General features: G+C 37.3%; 1 protein-coding gene across 2 annotated transcripts in view; it reads right to left on the bottom strand.

The window, feature by feature from the left end:
- The window catches only part of LRRK1 (leucine rich repeat kinase 1), a 159,468-nt gene that overhangs the window by 107,073 nt on the left and 34,273 nt on the right, over nucleotides 1-18,122 (bottom strand). For both annotated transcript variants that reach the window (XM_036735424.1, XM_036735425.1), the window contains exon 3: nucleotides 199-359. In XM_036735424.1, the coding sequence (XP_036591319.1) occupies nucleotides 199-359 (161 nt within the window). The remainder of the gene's footprint in view (nucleotides 1-198; nucleotides 360-18,122) is intronic.

Below are 18,122 nucleotides of genomic sequence, written 5' to 3'. Positions count from 1 at the left end.
ATTTTATTTAAAAGTAATTCGTCCTGCTCACCTACCTGACCAGGAGAACAGGACTGAACATGTAGTCATGCTGTTCCTTCCACAAACTCCCTCCCCACATCCCACAAAAAGCATGACAATAACCAAAAGAGTTTGTCAGTGTCTTTCATACCAAACAGTGACTTCCCCAAATTTGAGAACATGTAGTATTCACCCTACCTTTTCCAGATGTGATATGCTTTCTTCAAATACTTTAACCAGCTCTTGGACCTTACTGGTTTTTTCCTTTTTATATGCTGCCTGAATGCTTTCTATCATAGGGGACTGGTCTATGGAGACATTGCCCAGCGTGGACTGTTTGCTGCCCATGTCCACGGAACCTGTGATAAAAAAAGAACAAAGAAACATTCATCATCACTGCAGACACTGCACTAGTGAATCATAGCAAAGGAAAAGCAAAGGGACAATTTTAGTTATGTAATTTTTTGGTGCATTAAAAATTAAGATGGAGCAATCTTAAATGCTTCCTGTCACCAAGGTATCACACATGGAACCGATTACTTTTCAGCAGGGACTGGAAACTGTTTCTAGAGGGTGATGACTTCCTTCATGTCCACTGAAGGTGATTTCCAAAGGGAGGTTCCTTAGTAACTAAAAGAAGATGCTGCAGCTGAATTCTGATTCACTGAAGGCATTTGGTAGCTGAATGCAGCTCTGTAAATATACAGGCAAGAATGCCACCTGGAGTAGTTTGGAGGAATTGAGTTGATTATATTGACAGAAAGTTAGTTTGAAATTACCATTTCGATGTGGCTGTTAAGACTCATTTGATAGATGAAAGGAAAAGGCATTGAAAGGAAAAGGCACTGTCCTAGAAGGTTCCTCCCACCCCTACTTTAAAGCTGATGTTCATGAGATTAAATCATATGTATGGTAGTGGAAGACAAGCTGGATCTTGGAACATGAGTACTTGGATACTTTCCTAAGGTCCCTTCTGCAATAGAAACATCCATCTAACACACGGAATGGGAAAAATGCAGAACTGGGAGTCAGGAGACCATTGTAATCCTCACTTAACAAGTCACTCAACCTTGCTGAGACTCATTTTCTTCACAGGCTATATGAGCTCTAAGTTCTCTCTCTCTCTCTCTCTCTCTCCCTCTCTCTCTCTCTCTCTCTCTCTCTCTCTCTCTCTCTCTCTCTCTCTCTCTCTCTCTCCCCCTCCTGTTTTCCTCCCTCCCCCCTCTTTCTCCCTTCCTTCCTGTGTCCTAAATCCCTAGGATTATGTGAAATTTCACTCAGCTTTAGCAGTAGACTTCTGCCCTGTTCCCATCTTGTTAACTACCAAAATGATACTGTTAGACATGTGCAGAAGTGTACTGGAGCCAGCTCTAATAGGCAAATAAATTGTTAAAGTGTCAATGTGAGCATTTACACCTCAGAAATTGTCCTACAAATCACAGCTTGATTTATTTTTTGTTGATTGTCTAGACCTAAGAAAGTGTTAATAATGCAGATTAAACTTAAAAGTCTATGTGCACACATTTCCAGCACTCAGATTGTTCAACATTTACCAGTACACCCCTATATGGCTCTACAAACATTGCTTGAGCTCATCAGTGGTACCACAGTAGAAGCCTAAGAGAATCACCAGTTGGGAGGCCTGGTACCTAGAGACTAACAAGGACAACCACAGTAATGATGAGGATGATGATAATGACTATGACACTAATTGGCACCTGTATAGCGCTTTATGGTTTGCAAAGTGGTTTAACACCCATTATCTCACGTAAGCTTCACAACATCCCCTGGATATCAGGAAACTAGTGGTGACTTCCTACTTTTAAGCTTCCATGGAAGGTTAAAAATGTGCAAATTTGGCAAGACGGCAATCTGTAGAAAGTGATGATGGAACAAGTAAATGAGTCAACAGGAATGAATGCTAATGTTCTGCTAGAAGGCAGTTAGAAAGGTAACACAGTACACTCATAAAGATCAGAAAGCCTGATTTAGTTAGAAGACCTCAGTTTGGTGCCTAGCTCTTCTACTTCCTAACTGAGCGATCTCAGGAAAGCTGCCTCACCTTTAGACTCTATTGTCTTTATCTATAAAATGGGGGTGATATTTGGACAACCCAACTCACAGTATTGTTGAGTGAGGATCAAATGAGAACATATGTAAAGCACTTTGTAATTTTAAATTGCTATGGAAATACGATCTATTATTACGGGTATTTAGGGTTAGAAATGACCTTAAAAGCCACTAGTACACCTTTTCACTTTCCAGATTAGAATATTGAGGTCTAGAGAGGTCAGATGATTGTCTAGATAGACTGGAGCTCCATGAAGCCAGGGAACCATGTCTTATTTAATATTTGTATCTTCTCTGGTCCCTACCAAAGAATTTTGAATATAATCAGTAGCTAACAGTTAAATAATATGCAAAGCCCTTTGAAAACCTTTCAAGTACAATAAGTTAGCAGTGATTAAGGTCACACTGCTAAAAATGATAGCTAGCATTTATATAGTGCTTAAAGGTTAGCATACACACATATATGTGTATATACATATATATGTGTGTACATATATAGATATATATCTGTTTATATCTATATCTATCTATTTATCGATCTATGTGTACACGGTGTCCATAAAGTCCATGTGCAATTTAAAGTTACAACTATTTTAAATCTCACACGGACTTTATGGATACCTTGTATGTGTGTGTGTGTGTGTGTGTGTGTGTATGTATATGTATATGTGTATATATACATATATATATATATATATATACACATACATAATTCTCATTGTATCCTCACAACAACTCTGTGAGGTAGGTATAGATGAAGAAAACTTATAGATGAGGAAACTGAGGTTTAGAGATGTCAAATAACTTGCCCAGAGCCTCACTAGCAGTGAGAATATGTCTACCCTAGGACTGGACCTCAGGTCACCCTGACTTGAGGTCGAACACTCTAACCATTTTACCACCTAACTAGTTAATGGCAAAGTCAGAACTAGAGAATTCTAGTCTCCTAACTCTTAGGTCTGTGTTTTTTTCTATCACACTATACTGCCCCTTCCAAATTTAAAGTGATGAACTCTATATTCCCCAACCATCAAAAATTAAATGATCAAAAGGCTAGCTTCCAAATATTCTTGCATGAAAACACATGGTGTACCATGATGGCCCCATTTTTAAAGTCAGCCATTTTACATATGGAGTGCAAAATTGCCAAAAGAGAAAAAAGGCCCTTAATAATTTACTCCAGGGCTTTCAAAATCTAAACATTAACAATTCTGTCCTTTTAAAACCTGTCACTCTAGAAATCCTTGTTACTATCAAAAAGTTACCATTTTTATTATTATTATTATTGAAATGTTAAGATGAGACCATTCTGTGCTTACAAAAAGTTATTTTCCCTTCCCCTGTGGCAAGCTTTTGGGGATCAGAAAAAAGCCTGGGTTAAGATTAATATATAAGTAGCTGTAAATTTAAATAATGCAGTTTCAATTACCAACACACACTGAACACTCCTCATTAATTATTCACTCCCTCTGAAGACACTAAGATATCTGAGACAGCTCCAGAGATTCCATACCATTAATACGAGCTTACATCCTTGAATCTGAACATATTTCCTGATGATGGAGGGCAATTAGCCAGAATGAAGAAAAAGTTCATTTTCAATCAAAACAATAGCCTTCATTAGGCCGTATTTCCTATTATAGATTAAGGGGACACAATTTTCTTTTTTAATATAGATGAAATGAGTTTTTCTAGCCATTCTTTAGGAATATGATATAAAACTCAGATTCTGAGTGAATATAGTGCATACTATATATGTAAGAACCTAAGGTTGCTTTTATAGTAATTTAATTTGGGGATGTGCAACTTCTGTTACAAATCAAATGATACGGGGAATGCTTTGAATAAAAAGATCCGAAAAGCAAACCCGGTGTCCTGTCCATACTGAGATATTTGACCATGATGATCTCTACTCTATGCCCCACTCCCTTCAACCTGTCCTTGCTGCAATGGCTTTTAGAATCATTTCTATTAAATCAGTGTCTCATTTTTTTTTCATCAAATGAAACTTGATGCATATAAAACACTTCATCACTGAGAAGGATTATGTAAATATCTTACCTTATTATTTCTAAATTAGAATTTTTTTAGCCCTTTCATCTTTTCTAGATGTTGATGCAGATGCATTTCCTCAGTGTCAGCTGAATGCCTAAGACAATTTTGCTAACCAGCAAACATTAAAGAAAAACATCAGTGAAAATATTCATTTCCCAGCAGAGTATACTAACTAGCCAACTTTCAGTTGAGCCCTTTAAATCATAAATATAGTTGAGTTCATACATGCTTCAGTTCTAGATCTAAAGATTGTTACATTGTGGTTGACATATAAGATTGGGGGGGAAAGTCTTGTGCTACCTGTAATTATTGAAATAGTCATATTTTTAACAGTTATCAACCTTATGGGAATAAGAATATTACATATTATACTAAAACAGGAAAACAACTTTAACTCTCAAAAAATCTAGAAATTCTAATGCCACCCAGCACTCTCTCTCACAGGCATCTTTCACAACCGAGGGTGAGAATTTTTCCTGTGGAAACAAGGACAAAAATGACTCAGAGAAGCCACAAGAACCAAGCTCTTTTAGCTGTAAATGCTAAAATTAAATTAGTTTTCAAATATTAAAAAAATCATTAGATCAGGACTGTATATGCATTCATACAATTCTGCTTAGATTCTTAATTTTTCAAAATACTGAAAGAAAAGAATAACTTATTTATTGGAGTTTTTATGATTAAAATGTTTTTCCTTAAAGCATCAATTGGGAAAACAGTATTTAGAGAATGAGCTTTTGGGATGGTAAATAAAAATTGTTTGAGGATGCTGAAAATTCAAGGGAATACTATAATAATACAAAAGTGATTAATGACACTACCAGAATTTTAGGCTCCTGCTTTTCTAAGATGCTATAGCACTGTCTTTAATGATGACTATTTAAATGATATACTAAGCAATCTAGCACACTGCTGATGTTTGGGAAATTTAAATACTAGTATGTACATATATAAATACTTATTAATTATTCAATTCTTTCTCCATTGTTTAGCACAAATGATTTTCCATATCTTTACACATTTCACAGCTTTTCCTAGCTTCTTTCTTATTCTATTCCTTTTAGAATCTAGAAGAAAAAAATCTTAAATGTTTCAATAATACAAATTGGAGCAAAGAATTTGTTGGCAAGTATAATTTCACAGGTTGCGAATAATGACCTTAACTAACATATAAGTTGAAAAACTCTTACATAAAGGAAAACACTTATGTAACAACTAAAATACTATTTGTCAGTTTAAGAAACATTACCTTGTCTATAAACAAGATAAGATACAAACTACTTATAATACCTTGAATTTATGTAGAGATTTTTGTGTATTGATATAAAAAATTAAAATATAGCCATTTACATTGCAATAAAGATTGAACAAACCAAACTATATTTTAGTCTATTACTAACCTGATCATAATTTTTAAAGGTAGTTTCTAAGTTGTCGTCCAGAAAATATCAGTGCATTCAGAAGGTCTCTGAGGGCTGCTGCTGCTTCTGCTGCCGTGGCAGCACTATGATGACCACCCATTGTAGTCAGAGCTCCCTTTCCACCATTACTGCAGTACCTAGGTCTAGCATCCCTTAGCTGAAAGAATCTCTCTTTGTCTGAAGTGACTACAGACTGAGTTTTTAGCTTTGGCAGCAATTTTCATTTCCATGTCCCATTAGGGTGAAATCCAACCCTTTAGTTCTTCAGGGAAGACTCACTCAGAGATTGTAGAAGGGGAAGGGGTGGGGGTGCAATATCAGGTCCAGGGTGACCTCAGATAATAATTCCTCAACAGCACCAGATGGTGGGCACTCAGTTTAGTCAGATTAACCTTTGGCCATTTTGAATTATAGTGAACATTACAAAATAAGATAAATGTGGTAAAAAAAATTCAAATTGGTTCGTTTCAAAATATTTAAAATAATACAGTAAAGTAGATACCAAACAATTTTTAATAAACAGAAAAGTTTCACAACACGCATTCATAAATTTTTATGTGTATGAGTCACCACAGAATCACTGAGAAGGGATTTCTTGTTTGGATTTTTTTTTTTGAAACAGTATGTTTAAAAACAAACCCAGGAAAAAGGAATAATTTTACTCTGGGTCAAAAGACATTGAAAGAATTGCTTCTTGTTGAAACATATGGGAGGAAAAAATCCTACATACACCAAGAACTGTAGCTTCTTTCTGGGGACAAGTATAGAGAGTAAAAAAAATGTCTAGGATCCTAAATCTGGCAAATAATACAGTGGGCACAAGTATCCCATATATAAGCAAAAAGGGAGGTACCCATGTGCTACCATTTTGCAGATGAATGAAGTTTATAATGTATGTGATGAACCTCATTAAAATTTTTGGGACATACCGTACTTAAACAGTAGGACAATATGGCGTTAGCAATCACTAACAAAAACTGAGTAATGTTTTAAAAGTCAAGGAAGCAAATTTTCTGAGTCTTTCTTGTAGCAAAGGGGGGGGGGGCATTTCTTAGAATTCTTACCTCCAAATTCAATTAATTGTACAACCATTAAAACATCTCATCTCCTTATTTTATGTTTTCTAAATCCTATACCAGATATCATGTTTGTTAACCAGTAGAAGACTAAGGAAGGAAGTGGCGGGGGGGGGGGTAAATAAGGAAATAAGGAAGAAAGGAAAGAAGAACAAAAAAGAAAGAAAATAACATAGAAAAATAGGAAAACTTAATTGTCAATAAGGAGAAAACAATCATCCTTTCGGGGGAATAAAAATCACATCATAATAGTTTCTTTTGCCAACATTCCCTAATGCACCCCCACATCAAAAGTCTACCATATGACTAGGAAAGATAGCCTCCCTTCCTGATCTCTGGAAAAGGAATTACAGTTCCAAATTCTTGAAGGCTCAAAATATCTATCTTTCATTTTAAATTGTAAATGAATGTAACTTACTGTAAGATACTTGGCAAGGAAGAATTGACATGAGCTAAGAAATAATCAAGATCTGTAAGAATAATAATTTGCATTTATACAACTAATATACAGGATGAACTAGAGATTCTAAGTCGAGAAAGCAAATTTGATCATATAGATTATCACTGAGATCTGTTTGGATGAAAGCCATAACTAGATCATGGCTCTTGAAGGATAAACCTCATTATTCAAAAGGAACAGAATAGTTAGAGTGGTTAGAATTTCTCATATTTTAAGAAGATGTACTCATATGAAAAAAATCCAGGAATTAGTGGATGGCGGTGAGGGGGAATGCTCCATGGAGAGCATTTGAGTAAAAATCAAAGTAGATGAAAACAGAAATAATGCTGCCATCAGAGTATACCATAGATGATATGAGGAAGGTGGGGAAAAGGACATAGATGAGGAGTTTGGGAAACATCACAAGACTGATACAGAGTCATGAGATAGTAATATGAGAAAGTCAAACGAACATTTATTAAGGACCTACTCTGCACACTTGAGGACCCATAGGGCCACATATGGCCTCGAGGCCACACGTTCCCCACCCTTGTACTAGATGATAAACTTAGGATTCAAAATATTAAAAATAGTTCTCAAAAGAGGATTTGCAAATTCTTAATAGCCATATAAAAGACTGCTCCAAATCAGGTGGAGCTGTAAATTGGTTCAACCATTTTGAAAAGCAATTTGAAATTTTTCTAAAAAATTTGACTAATACATCTACACACTTTGACCTAGGGATCTCACTGCTAAGAACATACCAAGAAGGTCAAAGACACAAAAAAGATTCCACATACACCAAAATATTTACAGCGTCACTTTCTGTGGTAGCAATAAAAGTGGAAATGAAGTGGATGATCATGATCAGGTGGCCACCAAGATGGTGGATTAGTTACTTTCTACAAATCTCTTTAACCTCTCAACCTTAAAACAAACAAACAAAAGGAATTATGCACCATATATAAAGTAATTGCAGCTGATTCCCCAAGAAAAGGCTAAAGAATCTCATCCCTGACTACTTAATAAAAAGTCAAAATTAGCACCAATGAACTGTAATACTTAGATTTTTCACTCAGCACTTTTATCCCGATGTCCTGATAGACAGGGACCTCTTTGGATGCAATGATTCTGCCAGAAGACCCTGCAAAAAGCAGCAATTGCTTATCTGTAAACTGAGGTGGTTGGACTGTCCCTTCTAGCTCTATCACCCTATGATCTCTATTGACAAGAACTGCTAGAAAAACTGGAGAGTGAGATGAAGAGAAATTAGGTTCAGATCAACATCAACATCAACCCATAAACAACTGTGGGTTGCAACCCATAGTTTAAGAAGCATTGAAGGGGTCATGAATGGAAGAAGTTTCAAGAAGCCGAATTAACATAGACCATACACCGCAATGTCTTGATAGTAACAAAGAACTAGAAACAAAGTTGACGCCCACAAAGTAAGGCAAAACTGTTTTTTTCTTTTTTAGTCTTTTTTTCTTTTTAGTTTCAAGTTCTCTTTCTCCCCCCATCCATGAATAAGGCAAAAAATGGTACCCATTATACATATGAAGTTAAGCAAGATATATATTTGCATTAGCCATGATAAAAAAAGGCAGAAAATTAAGAAAGGAAATACAAGTATGCTTCAATCTGCACTCTGGGACCATCAGTTCTCTATCTGGGGGTGGAAGCATTTTACATCATGAGTCCTTTGTCATTGTGGTGGATTGCTGTATTCATCAGAGTTACAAAGTCTTTCACAGTTGACTATCTTTATACTATTGCTGTTACAAGATTGTTCTCCTGGTGCTGCTCACTTCACTTTACATCAGTTTGCACAAGTCTTCCCAGGTTTTCTGAAACCATTCCCTTTATCATTTCTTACAGTACAATAATGTTCCATCACATTCGTATATCATAACTTGTTCAACCATTCCCCAATTGATGGACATCCTGTTAATTTCCAACCCTTTGCCACACCAAAAAGAAACATATAAATATTTTTGTACATATAGGTCCTTTACCTTTTTTAAACAAAATCTCTTTGGGGTACAGATTCAGTAGAGGTACTGCTAGGTCAAAGGATATGCAGTTTTATAGTTCTCTAGGCATAGTTCCAAATTGTTCTCCAGAATGGTATGACCCGTTCACAATGTTACCAACAATGCATCAGTACGCCTATTTTCAAAGCAGTACATAGTTATGAAATTGTGGTACATGAATTTAATTAAATATTATTGTGCTATGTTTAGTGATAAATATGAAGAATGAGAAGTATGAAAACATAAATATTTAGTGATGTAAAATGAAGTAAGCAAAACCATGAAAACATAGTATATGAATACAACAATGTAAATGAAAAGGAAAAAAAGAAACAGAGCATGATGTCATCATAACCATTCTTGTCTCTGAAAAAGGCATGAGAAAATGTACTTCCCTAGCTTCTTTGTAAAAGAAGGGGAAGAGGGAAGTATAGTTATAGAGTATTGCATATAGTTTCACACTTGGTTGATATATTGGTTAGTTTTATTGAACTGCTTTTTCTCTCTCCAGCTAGATGGCACCATAGTGCATAGAGCACTAGGCCTGGGTTCAAATATGACCTCAGACTCTTACTAGTTGTGTGACCATGGACAAGCCATTCAATTTCTGTTTGCCTTTATTTAAAATGAGGATCATAATAGTATCAATTTCCCAGGGTTGTGAGCTCAAATGAGACAATAATTACGAAGCGCTTCGTACAAAGATGGGCACAGAGTACACACTACATAAACGTGATGATGATGATGATGATGATGGTGATGGTGGTGATGATGGTGATGGTGATGATGATGATGATGGTGATGATGATGATGATGATGGATAGTTCTCTTGGAAGGAGAAGGGAAAGGGGATATATTTGGAAATGATGTAAAAAACAAAAGGTATCAATAAAAAGTTTTTAAAGTAGATCACCACTGATCGGGAAATAGCTAAACAAAATTTGGTACCTGAACATAATGGGAAATTAACATATCATGACAATGTAAGAGGAAAGACCAATAACAATGAAAAGCTGAACACTTCAATTAAGAGACGAGATAATTTCCATCTTCCCATATCCTTACAGAGGTGAGAACCCATAAACTATTAAATTAAACATGGTTGATATGTTGGTTAGTTTTGCTGATCTGGTTTATTTCCCTTTTCTTTTTTATTTTACATTCTTGGGATGTCTTTCTTGACAGAGGAGTGATATATCTAGAAGTGAAATTATGTAAAAACATAAAAACATATTGACATGGGGCAATTAGGGGGCACAGTGGATACAGCACTGGCCCTAGAGTCAGGAGGATCTGAATTTGACTCAGACCTTAGACACTTACTAGCTGTGTGACCCTGGACAAGTCACTTAACCCTGACCGCCTCTCAGAAAACCTCCCAAAACCCCCAAAAACATATTGATAGGCTAGAATACTGAGTCAAATGTAATAAGATGCAATTTACTGGGGATAAAGGTAAAGTCTTACACTTGGTTTTCAAATATCAACTTCACAAGTAAAAGATGGGGAGGTATTGCTAGAAAACAATTTGTCTTAAAAAATGGTTGTGTCACCTCATTCCCCCTCCAAATGAGCTCCAATGGGTATTACCTTCAGGATTAAATATAAATTCCTTTATTTGGCATTTAAAGCTCTTCATAATCTAGTCCCTTCTTACCTTTTTTTTCCTTCTTATACCTACTTCTGCTTCACATACTCTATAATCCAGCAATGCTGGCCTACTTGCTGTTCCTTAAACGAGATACTCAATTTTCTGTCTGCTATTTTGTGTTGGCCACTCCTTACATATGGAATGCTCTACTTCCTCACCTCTGTCTCTTAATTTTCCTGAATTCCTTCAAGACTTAACTCAAATCCCACCCACCACAGAAGGCTTTTCCCAGTCCCTCAACTGCTAATGCCTTTCCATCTATGACTGCCTTCCATCTCTTCAGGATATATCTTATATGTACCTAGTTATTAATATGTTAGCTTCCCTATTAAAATGTAAAATCCTTAAGGGTAGGTTCTATTTTTGCCCTTCCTTGTATCTTTAGGGTTTAGCACAGTGCCTCACACATAATAAGAACTTCAAAAAGGTTTGTTAGTCCATCAACATTTATTAAGCACTTACTTTGTACCAGACAGAATTTTCCAGTTGAACCCATCAGAGAACAATACAAGTCAACATATAATGATAGTATCAACAACACCGAAAACACCCAAACTGCATCATAAGCACAGTTTGAGGTTGTAGGTCCTCTTCTCTAAACTGATGAAAAAGCTACCATCTTCAGGATAACCCTTGGATATTAATTAATTGACTTTTTGTTACCTGGTTAAAACAGAAGCTCTAGGTTTCATTTTTAGCTAACAGGCTCATGTTTAAAAGTAAAGGAAAAAGTCATGGAGCATTCCCAATTAAGGAGCACGTTTTATAGCTAGTATGGGTCAAAATCCCAGAAACAACATTTGAAGTCAATTGTACAGTAACTGCTCTAAAGTCCCCGATGGGGACAGTTACAGTAACATAAGCTGGGGGTAACTGATGAGCAGTTCAGTGTCCTCTCTGACAGCAGTACTATCCCTAAAACTGTAAAGTGATAGCCCTGCAGTTGAGCATGTCACTAAAAGACAGATGATGCCAGGATCACACTAAGAATTTTTTTCCAGCATATGAGAAAAAAAACCAACTGGATGTCACTTCTCAGAAGAGAAAAGTTTCCTGAGGTCAAAGCCTGACCCAGTCAAAAGCAGGCCTACCTCATCAGCATCTATTGTCTAAATTCATTAGAACAACTGCTCCATACACTTCCACCACTGGTTGGAAGAAAAGGGCATGTAAGAGCTGAGTTTTGCATTTCTGAAAGAAGAATTCCTCAGGAAAGCAAGTTCATAAAAAAGGGAGTTATCTCATCCTGGCTCCATCTCTAATGACAATAACAACACATTTATTTAGCATTATAAAATACAACACTTTATATACATCTTCTCATTTGATGCTCACAACTCCATGAGGTAGGCAGCACAAGTATTATTATATCCATTGACTCAGAAAGTTGAAAAGGTCTGTCCTTGGTCTCTTTTCCTTCTCCCTCCCGCTCCTTCCATTATTCTTTCTCTCTTCCTGTCTCTCTCTCTCCCTCCCTGTCTGTCTGTCTCTCTCTGTCTCAGTTTTTCTCTGTCTCTCTTTCTCTTACCTTCTCTCTCTCCAATGGGAAATCTCATTCATTCTCACCGCTTTAACTACTACTTTTATGCAGCTGGTTCCCAGTTGCATCTCCAGTCCCAACTTCTCTTTCGAGCTCCAAAAACCCACCTTAAACTCTGTCAGAACATCTCCACTTTCACTGCTTACAACCTCAAGAGTTAGGACCCCCAACCCAATACATGACACTGCTATTTTTAATAGTCCATTGCAGGATGTCAACCACCTGATGATGGAATAAAAGATGTAAACCCCAGCAAATGTGATGGTGACAGATGGAATCTTGGACCCTCTTAGCAGTAAAATGGGTGATGGTGGCAAGGGTGCAACAGGCGACAAAGGACACAAAGAGAAAAGAGATGTTCTGCTGATGTCTTGATGGTGGCTAATACTCAGTCAATTTAATTGGCACAACAACCTCATGTAATAAAGGCAAACCTCTTGCTCTTCAATATAGGACAAAAATCTAATAACTATCAATCAGAGGCTGGTAGAGAACTATAGGTCATATCATACTAACCTATCACTATTCTTCCTGTCACTCAGGCTCCCAACCTAGTTATTGTCCTTGATTCCTTACTCACACTCAGGCAACATATCCAATACGTTACCTTAACACCTCTCATTTGTGTCTCCTCTGTCACAGCTGCTACCTTGGGATAGACCTTCATTACCTCACGTCAGAACTATTGCAACAGCTGTTGGGAGTCTCTCCCCACTCTAGTCCATCCTCTCTACTCAAGTGCCAAAGTGATCTTCCTAAAGTGAAGGTCTGATCATTTCAATCCTCTACTCAATACACTTTAAGAGTTCCTTTTTATTTGCAGAATATCAAATTCTCTATTTGGCTTTTAGAGCTCTTTACAACGCAGCCTGTTTCTACCTTTCCAATCTTCTTTCACTTTACCCTCCCTCCATATACTCTACAATTTAGTATCATTGGCCTTCTTGCTATTCCTTACACAAAACACTCTATCTCCAGAGTCCATACCTTTTCACTGGTTGTCTCCCATGCTTGAAATACTCTCCCTCCTCAACTCTGCCTCCTGGCTTCCTTTAAGAGACTCAGCTCAAATCTCACCTTCTGCAAGAGGTCTTCCCTATCCCCCTTTATGTTTGTACTTTCTTTCTGGAATTATCTTCCATTTGTGCTGTATATATCTGTATGTACATAGTAGTTTGCATGTTGTCTTCCCATCAGAAAGTGAACTCCTCATAGGTAGGGATTGTTTTTTTACTTTCTTTGTATCATCCCCAGTGCTTAGCACAGTGCCTCAAACATACTAAGTGCTCGATAAATCTTTGTTGATTGACCTATCTTTCAAAGGCAGATGCTCTCTGTGGCACAAAAACCAAACAAAAAATCCATGATTGAGCAGCTGTAGCTTCATACTCCTTGGTCAAGTCATTATATAGTTCTGTGTCCACATGGCATCATGGAACTCACGTGCAAAATGATAATGAACTCAATCTCCAGTCTCTGCTACTGTGAGAGCATCACATTCAGTTCATTAGGAGATATATGATACCTCTGATGTGAACTAAAATGTCCCACAAACAACCATAAGCAGTAGAAGGCATCAACAAAAACTTCCATTGGTCTTGACCTCAAAGTGGAAAGCCTTTGGCCGCAGACATTTTGGCATCCAAATCCACTGCTACTTTCTAAGAATGAGTATAAATAAAAACCTCATTTATCCCGTTCTTCAAAGCTTTTTCATATACTAGTTATGCAGCCCATGAGTTGGCCCACTGTGAGGACTTGACAGGTCACCCATTCTTAGTGGCCCCAGTTAATGAATTAATAGCCACCAAGTTCCAGTTGTGTATAGTTTTCTCACAGTGGGCACAAAAACAAGCAAAGCAATGTTTCTTAAGAACTAAGTCTTCCTAGGCAGGGGCCCACTGGGTTTACCCCAGGAGCCAACTTAGCCACACACAACAACACAACCTGTTCACAAAAGGCATTAACACATTATGGACCATTTCCAATGAGGTCTCCAAAGCCTACCCATCTTCTTAGAGCAACCACCTGTATTGCTCAACAGGTAATTCTAGATTAAGGCTAATAGTATACGACCATGCTTTATCTGTTGAGTAGAAACTAGTGCTCAGCGACACCCAAAGAAAGCCTAATGTTATTTGGTCTGACCAGTCTTGAGTACCTTTTAAAGGTTCCCACTGCTAGTACCTTCCCACTGGGCTTACCCCCCCTCCCATTTACACTGTATATATCTTGTATTTAAATAGTTCTTTGTATGTTGTCTCCTTCATTAGAATGAGCACTCCTTGAGGGCAAGGACCATTTATGTATGTATACATGTATGTATGCATTTATTTTTTAAAACTTTCTTTTTATCCTGAGCATTTAGTACAGTGCCTAGCACTAGTAAGTGCTTAATATATGCTTACTGATTGATTGACCATGGTGATCCGGAGATTCAGTTTTCTTAGTTGCTATTTCCAGCCTTACTATACTATCCAATAACATGAACTTAATGGTCCAGTCAAACTTGCCTCCTTACTGTTACTCACACATGATATTATATCTCCTCTCTCTCTTTGTTATTGCCTGTCCCCCATACTTGGAATGGCTCCCTCCATGAAATTATTCCCTCTTCACCTTCCCCTTAGAATGCTTACTTTCCTTCATAACTCAAGGGGCACCTTCTACATGAAGCCTTTTCTGATCATCCAGCTCCAAGTGCCCTCCTCAAAATTACCTTCTGTTTATCTTGCATATTCTTATATATGTGCACATCTCCTCCAATAGAACGTAAGCTTCTTGAGGGGAGAAATCATCTCATTTTTTTTTGGTTCTCATATCCCCTCTTACCTATCCCCACATACATTATAACTAATGTCTACCTTGATAACTGAAAATGGAGCCATAATGATAGCTGTGGTATCTTCCTCATAGAGCTATTGTGAAGCTCAAAGTAGATAAAATATATATAATGCCCTCTGCAAATTTTAAATTACTATATTAATGTCAGTTAATATTATTAAAAGCTCTTGATAAATGTGGTAATATTACCATTGCCAATAATAATAATTATTATGAATTTCTTCCTCTTCTATACTAAAATTGAACACAAGAGAGGTAAAAACCTGGAAGGATATACTTTAACCTTGAATATAATTAAGTGTCCCTGTGCTAAATCTTCAGCAATCCTCTTTTATATCACAACATTTACAAATACACAAAGAAGCACATATGGACACAAACACACAAAAGCTGACTTGGAGCTCTGTAGTTAGATATGCTGAAAACTCAATATAGTGGTAGGAACCATGATACCCATAAGAATGCTAGAGGAGCCTGAAGACAAAGAGTAGGGGACGAGGGAAAGCATTTTAGGGTATTTTTGGTTACACAGCTCAGACCCCTCCAAGGGATGGTTTTTGTTAACTTGGCAATCCTAGGAGTCAGAGAGATACCAAGGGAATCTTGGGGAATCTCCATCCCTGAGAATCTTTCAAACCCAGAGAGATAACCATTTGTCTTAGATGATTTAGGGGTTTTCTGTCATAGGCAAAGAAGCTAGCCAATAATGACTTCTTGACCCTGATCATCTCTGAGATTCTTTTACTATCTGAGGGATAGATGGTGAGTCCAGTCTAAAAGTTAAGACACAAGTACATGTACTTTCCCATCTACTCTCTTTTTAAAAAGTTTGCCAGATATTATATAGACTAATGGTACTCAAAGTATCATTTAAAAGCAAATTCCTTATTGATGGGTATAAGAAAGGTGAACCCAAGGCACAAGGGATTAGATGGAGCAGATCCCTTCATGAGGACTCCAGAGACCTTGGGAATATAGTATGGGGTAAAAGTGCCCACCACCAATCTCAAGGTCCAGGATTTGTGTTTTCCCTATGCTGTGAATGTCAAATCCAGGAGTCCTATTTGTTGCATCCGGTTTTAGGGTCAACAAGATGGACTACTAAGCAACCAATCCTGCCACCAAACCTAGGAAGGCAGAGGGCTCCAAGTCACTTTAGGGTAGCACAATGGAAAGTACAAGTGTTCTAGAGTTAAAAGATATGGGCTCAAATCCCACCCTGGATAATTACTATCCATGTGACCTTGGGGCAAGTCACCTGACCAACCCTGCAGGGCCTCAATTTCTTCATCTACAAAAAAGTAAAAAGTTGACCTAAATGTCCTTTGGGATCCCTTCAAACTCTAGATTTATGATCACCATTCATTTTCTCAAACTGTAAAACCTAGTTAATTATGCTATCCCCTCCCCTACTTGATCCTTATCTATTTGACTATTTGAGAGAATGTCTAATAAAAGACTTTGAAGTCTTAGCAAGTACTACAAAAATGTAAGGGGTATTTTTTTAAATTTAAATCAAGAAAGAGAGAGATTATGTTCTGATTATAACACATAAAACTTTTAAAATATGCTCAGAACAGATAATGCCACACACAGAAATCAAGTGCCAGTTCTGCCAGCTATAACCTTAAGTATCACCCGTAAAAAGAGAGATTGGACTAAATGATTGCTAAAGACCCCTTTCAACTCTAGAATCTACAATTAGACTAAGATAGACTAAGACTGTCCCACTCCATCAAATATCTACATTTGGGGGATATAATAATGTTCTTGACTTTCATATTGGAAGATGATACTAATGATCCCATCATTGGTGGGACATGAGATATAAGTTGTTTTCCCACAAATAGCTTGGCACTGACCAGTGTCATCCTGGCTAACTTACAGGTGTACTTTGAGACCAGGGAACTGTGTAAATCTAACTTCATGGAGAATCAAATTCATAGCCAGTTGTAATTTGAGGTAGGAGAGCATTAATAACTGGGGGAATCTAGGAAGATTTCATAGAGGAAGTGGCCACTAAGTTAAACACTGAAGGAAGGTAAGAATTCTGAGAGGCAAAGATAAGGAAGGAGTTCACTCCAAATAAAAGAGAAACTTGGATAAAAACAAAGGGATGGGAGATAGAATGCTGTTAGAAGAAAATAGACTGTGTGAAAAAGGATGGAGCTAGACTGTAGGAGACCTTTAACTCTAGGTTGAAAAGTTTTATTTTGTCCTGATGGCAGTAAGGAAACACAGGCATTTTTTGAGGAAGGTTCTGGCAAGGAAATAAGAGTCGCAGAGAGGATAAGATATCGAGATTTCCTAGGGAGTCAAGGATATTGACAGGACTGGGACTCAGGTACTTTGACTCCCACACAGAGACTCTTTCTATCTTGAATTTAATAAGCAACCAGTTACCAGACCATCTTGAAAGATCTTATAAACCACCAGTGATCTTTGGAACCTATTTTGAGAATCAACCAACCAATAAGTATTTACTGTCGACAGTTTCTTAGGGCAGCTAGGTGGAGCTCCCAGCCTGGAGTCAGGATGGCCTGGGTTCAAATTCGGCTACAGATACTTATTAGCTGTATGACCCTGGACAAGTTGTTTAACCCTGTTTGCCTCACTTTCCTCATCTGTAAAATGAGCTGGAGGAGGAAATGGCAAACCACTCCAGTATCTTTGCCAAGAAAACCCCAAATGGGGTCACGAAGAGTCAGACACAACTGACGGAACAAGGACAACAACAATTTCTTAATATTGTGCACAGTGATGTGAGAATACAGAAAGTACTGTATATAGTTCTTGACTTAAAAGAGCTTACAATACAGCTGAGAAGAAGCCTAACACACACACTAATTAGAAAACAGTTCAAGACATTATATATGTTGTGGTATAGACTATCAGTGCTATAGGATTTGAGGGGAAGGAGAAGAAAAATGTAGGAGGTAGTATTGAAATTGGCCCTCAGATAATGAGTAGAATATAGGAAGAAGGGAAGAGAA

The sequence above is a fragment of the Trichosurus vulpecula genome, chromosome 8 (genome assembly GCF_011100635.1).
Source record: "Trichosurus vulpecula isolate mTriVul1 chromosome 8, mTriVul1.pri, whole genome shotgun sequence".
NCBI lineage: Eukaryota > Metazoa > Chordata > Mammalia > Diprotodontia > Phalangeridae > Trichosurus > Trichosurus vulpecula.
The sequence above is the reverse complement of the archived record's forward strand: the minus strand, read 5'-3'. Positions and strand labels throughout refer to the sequence as shown.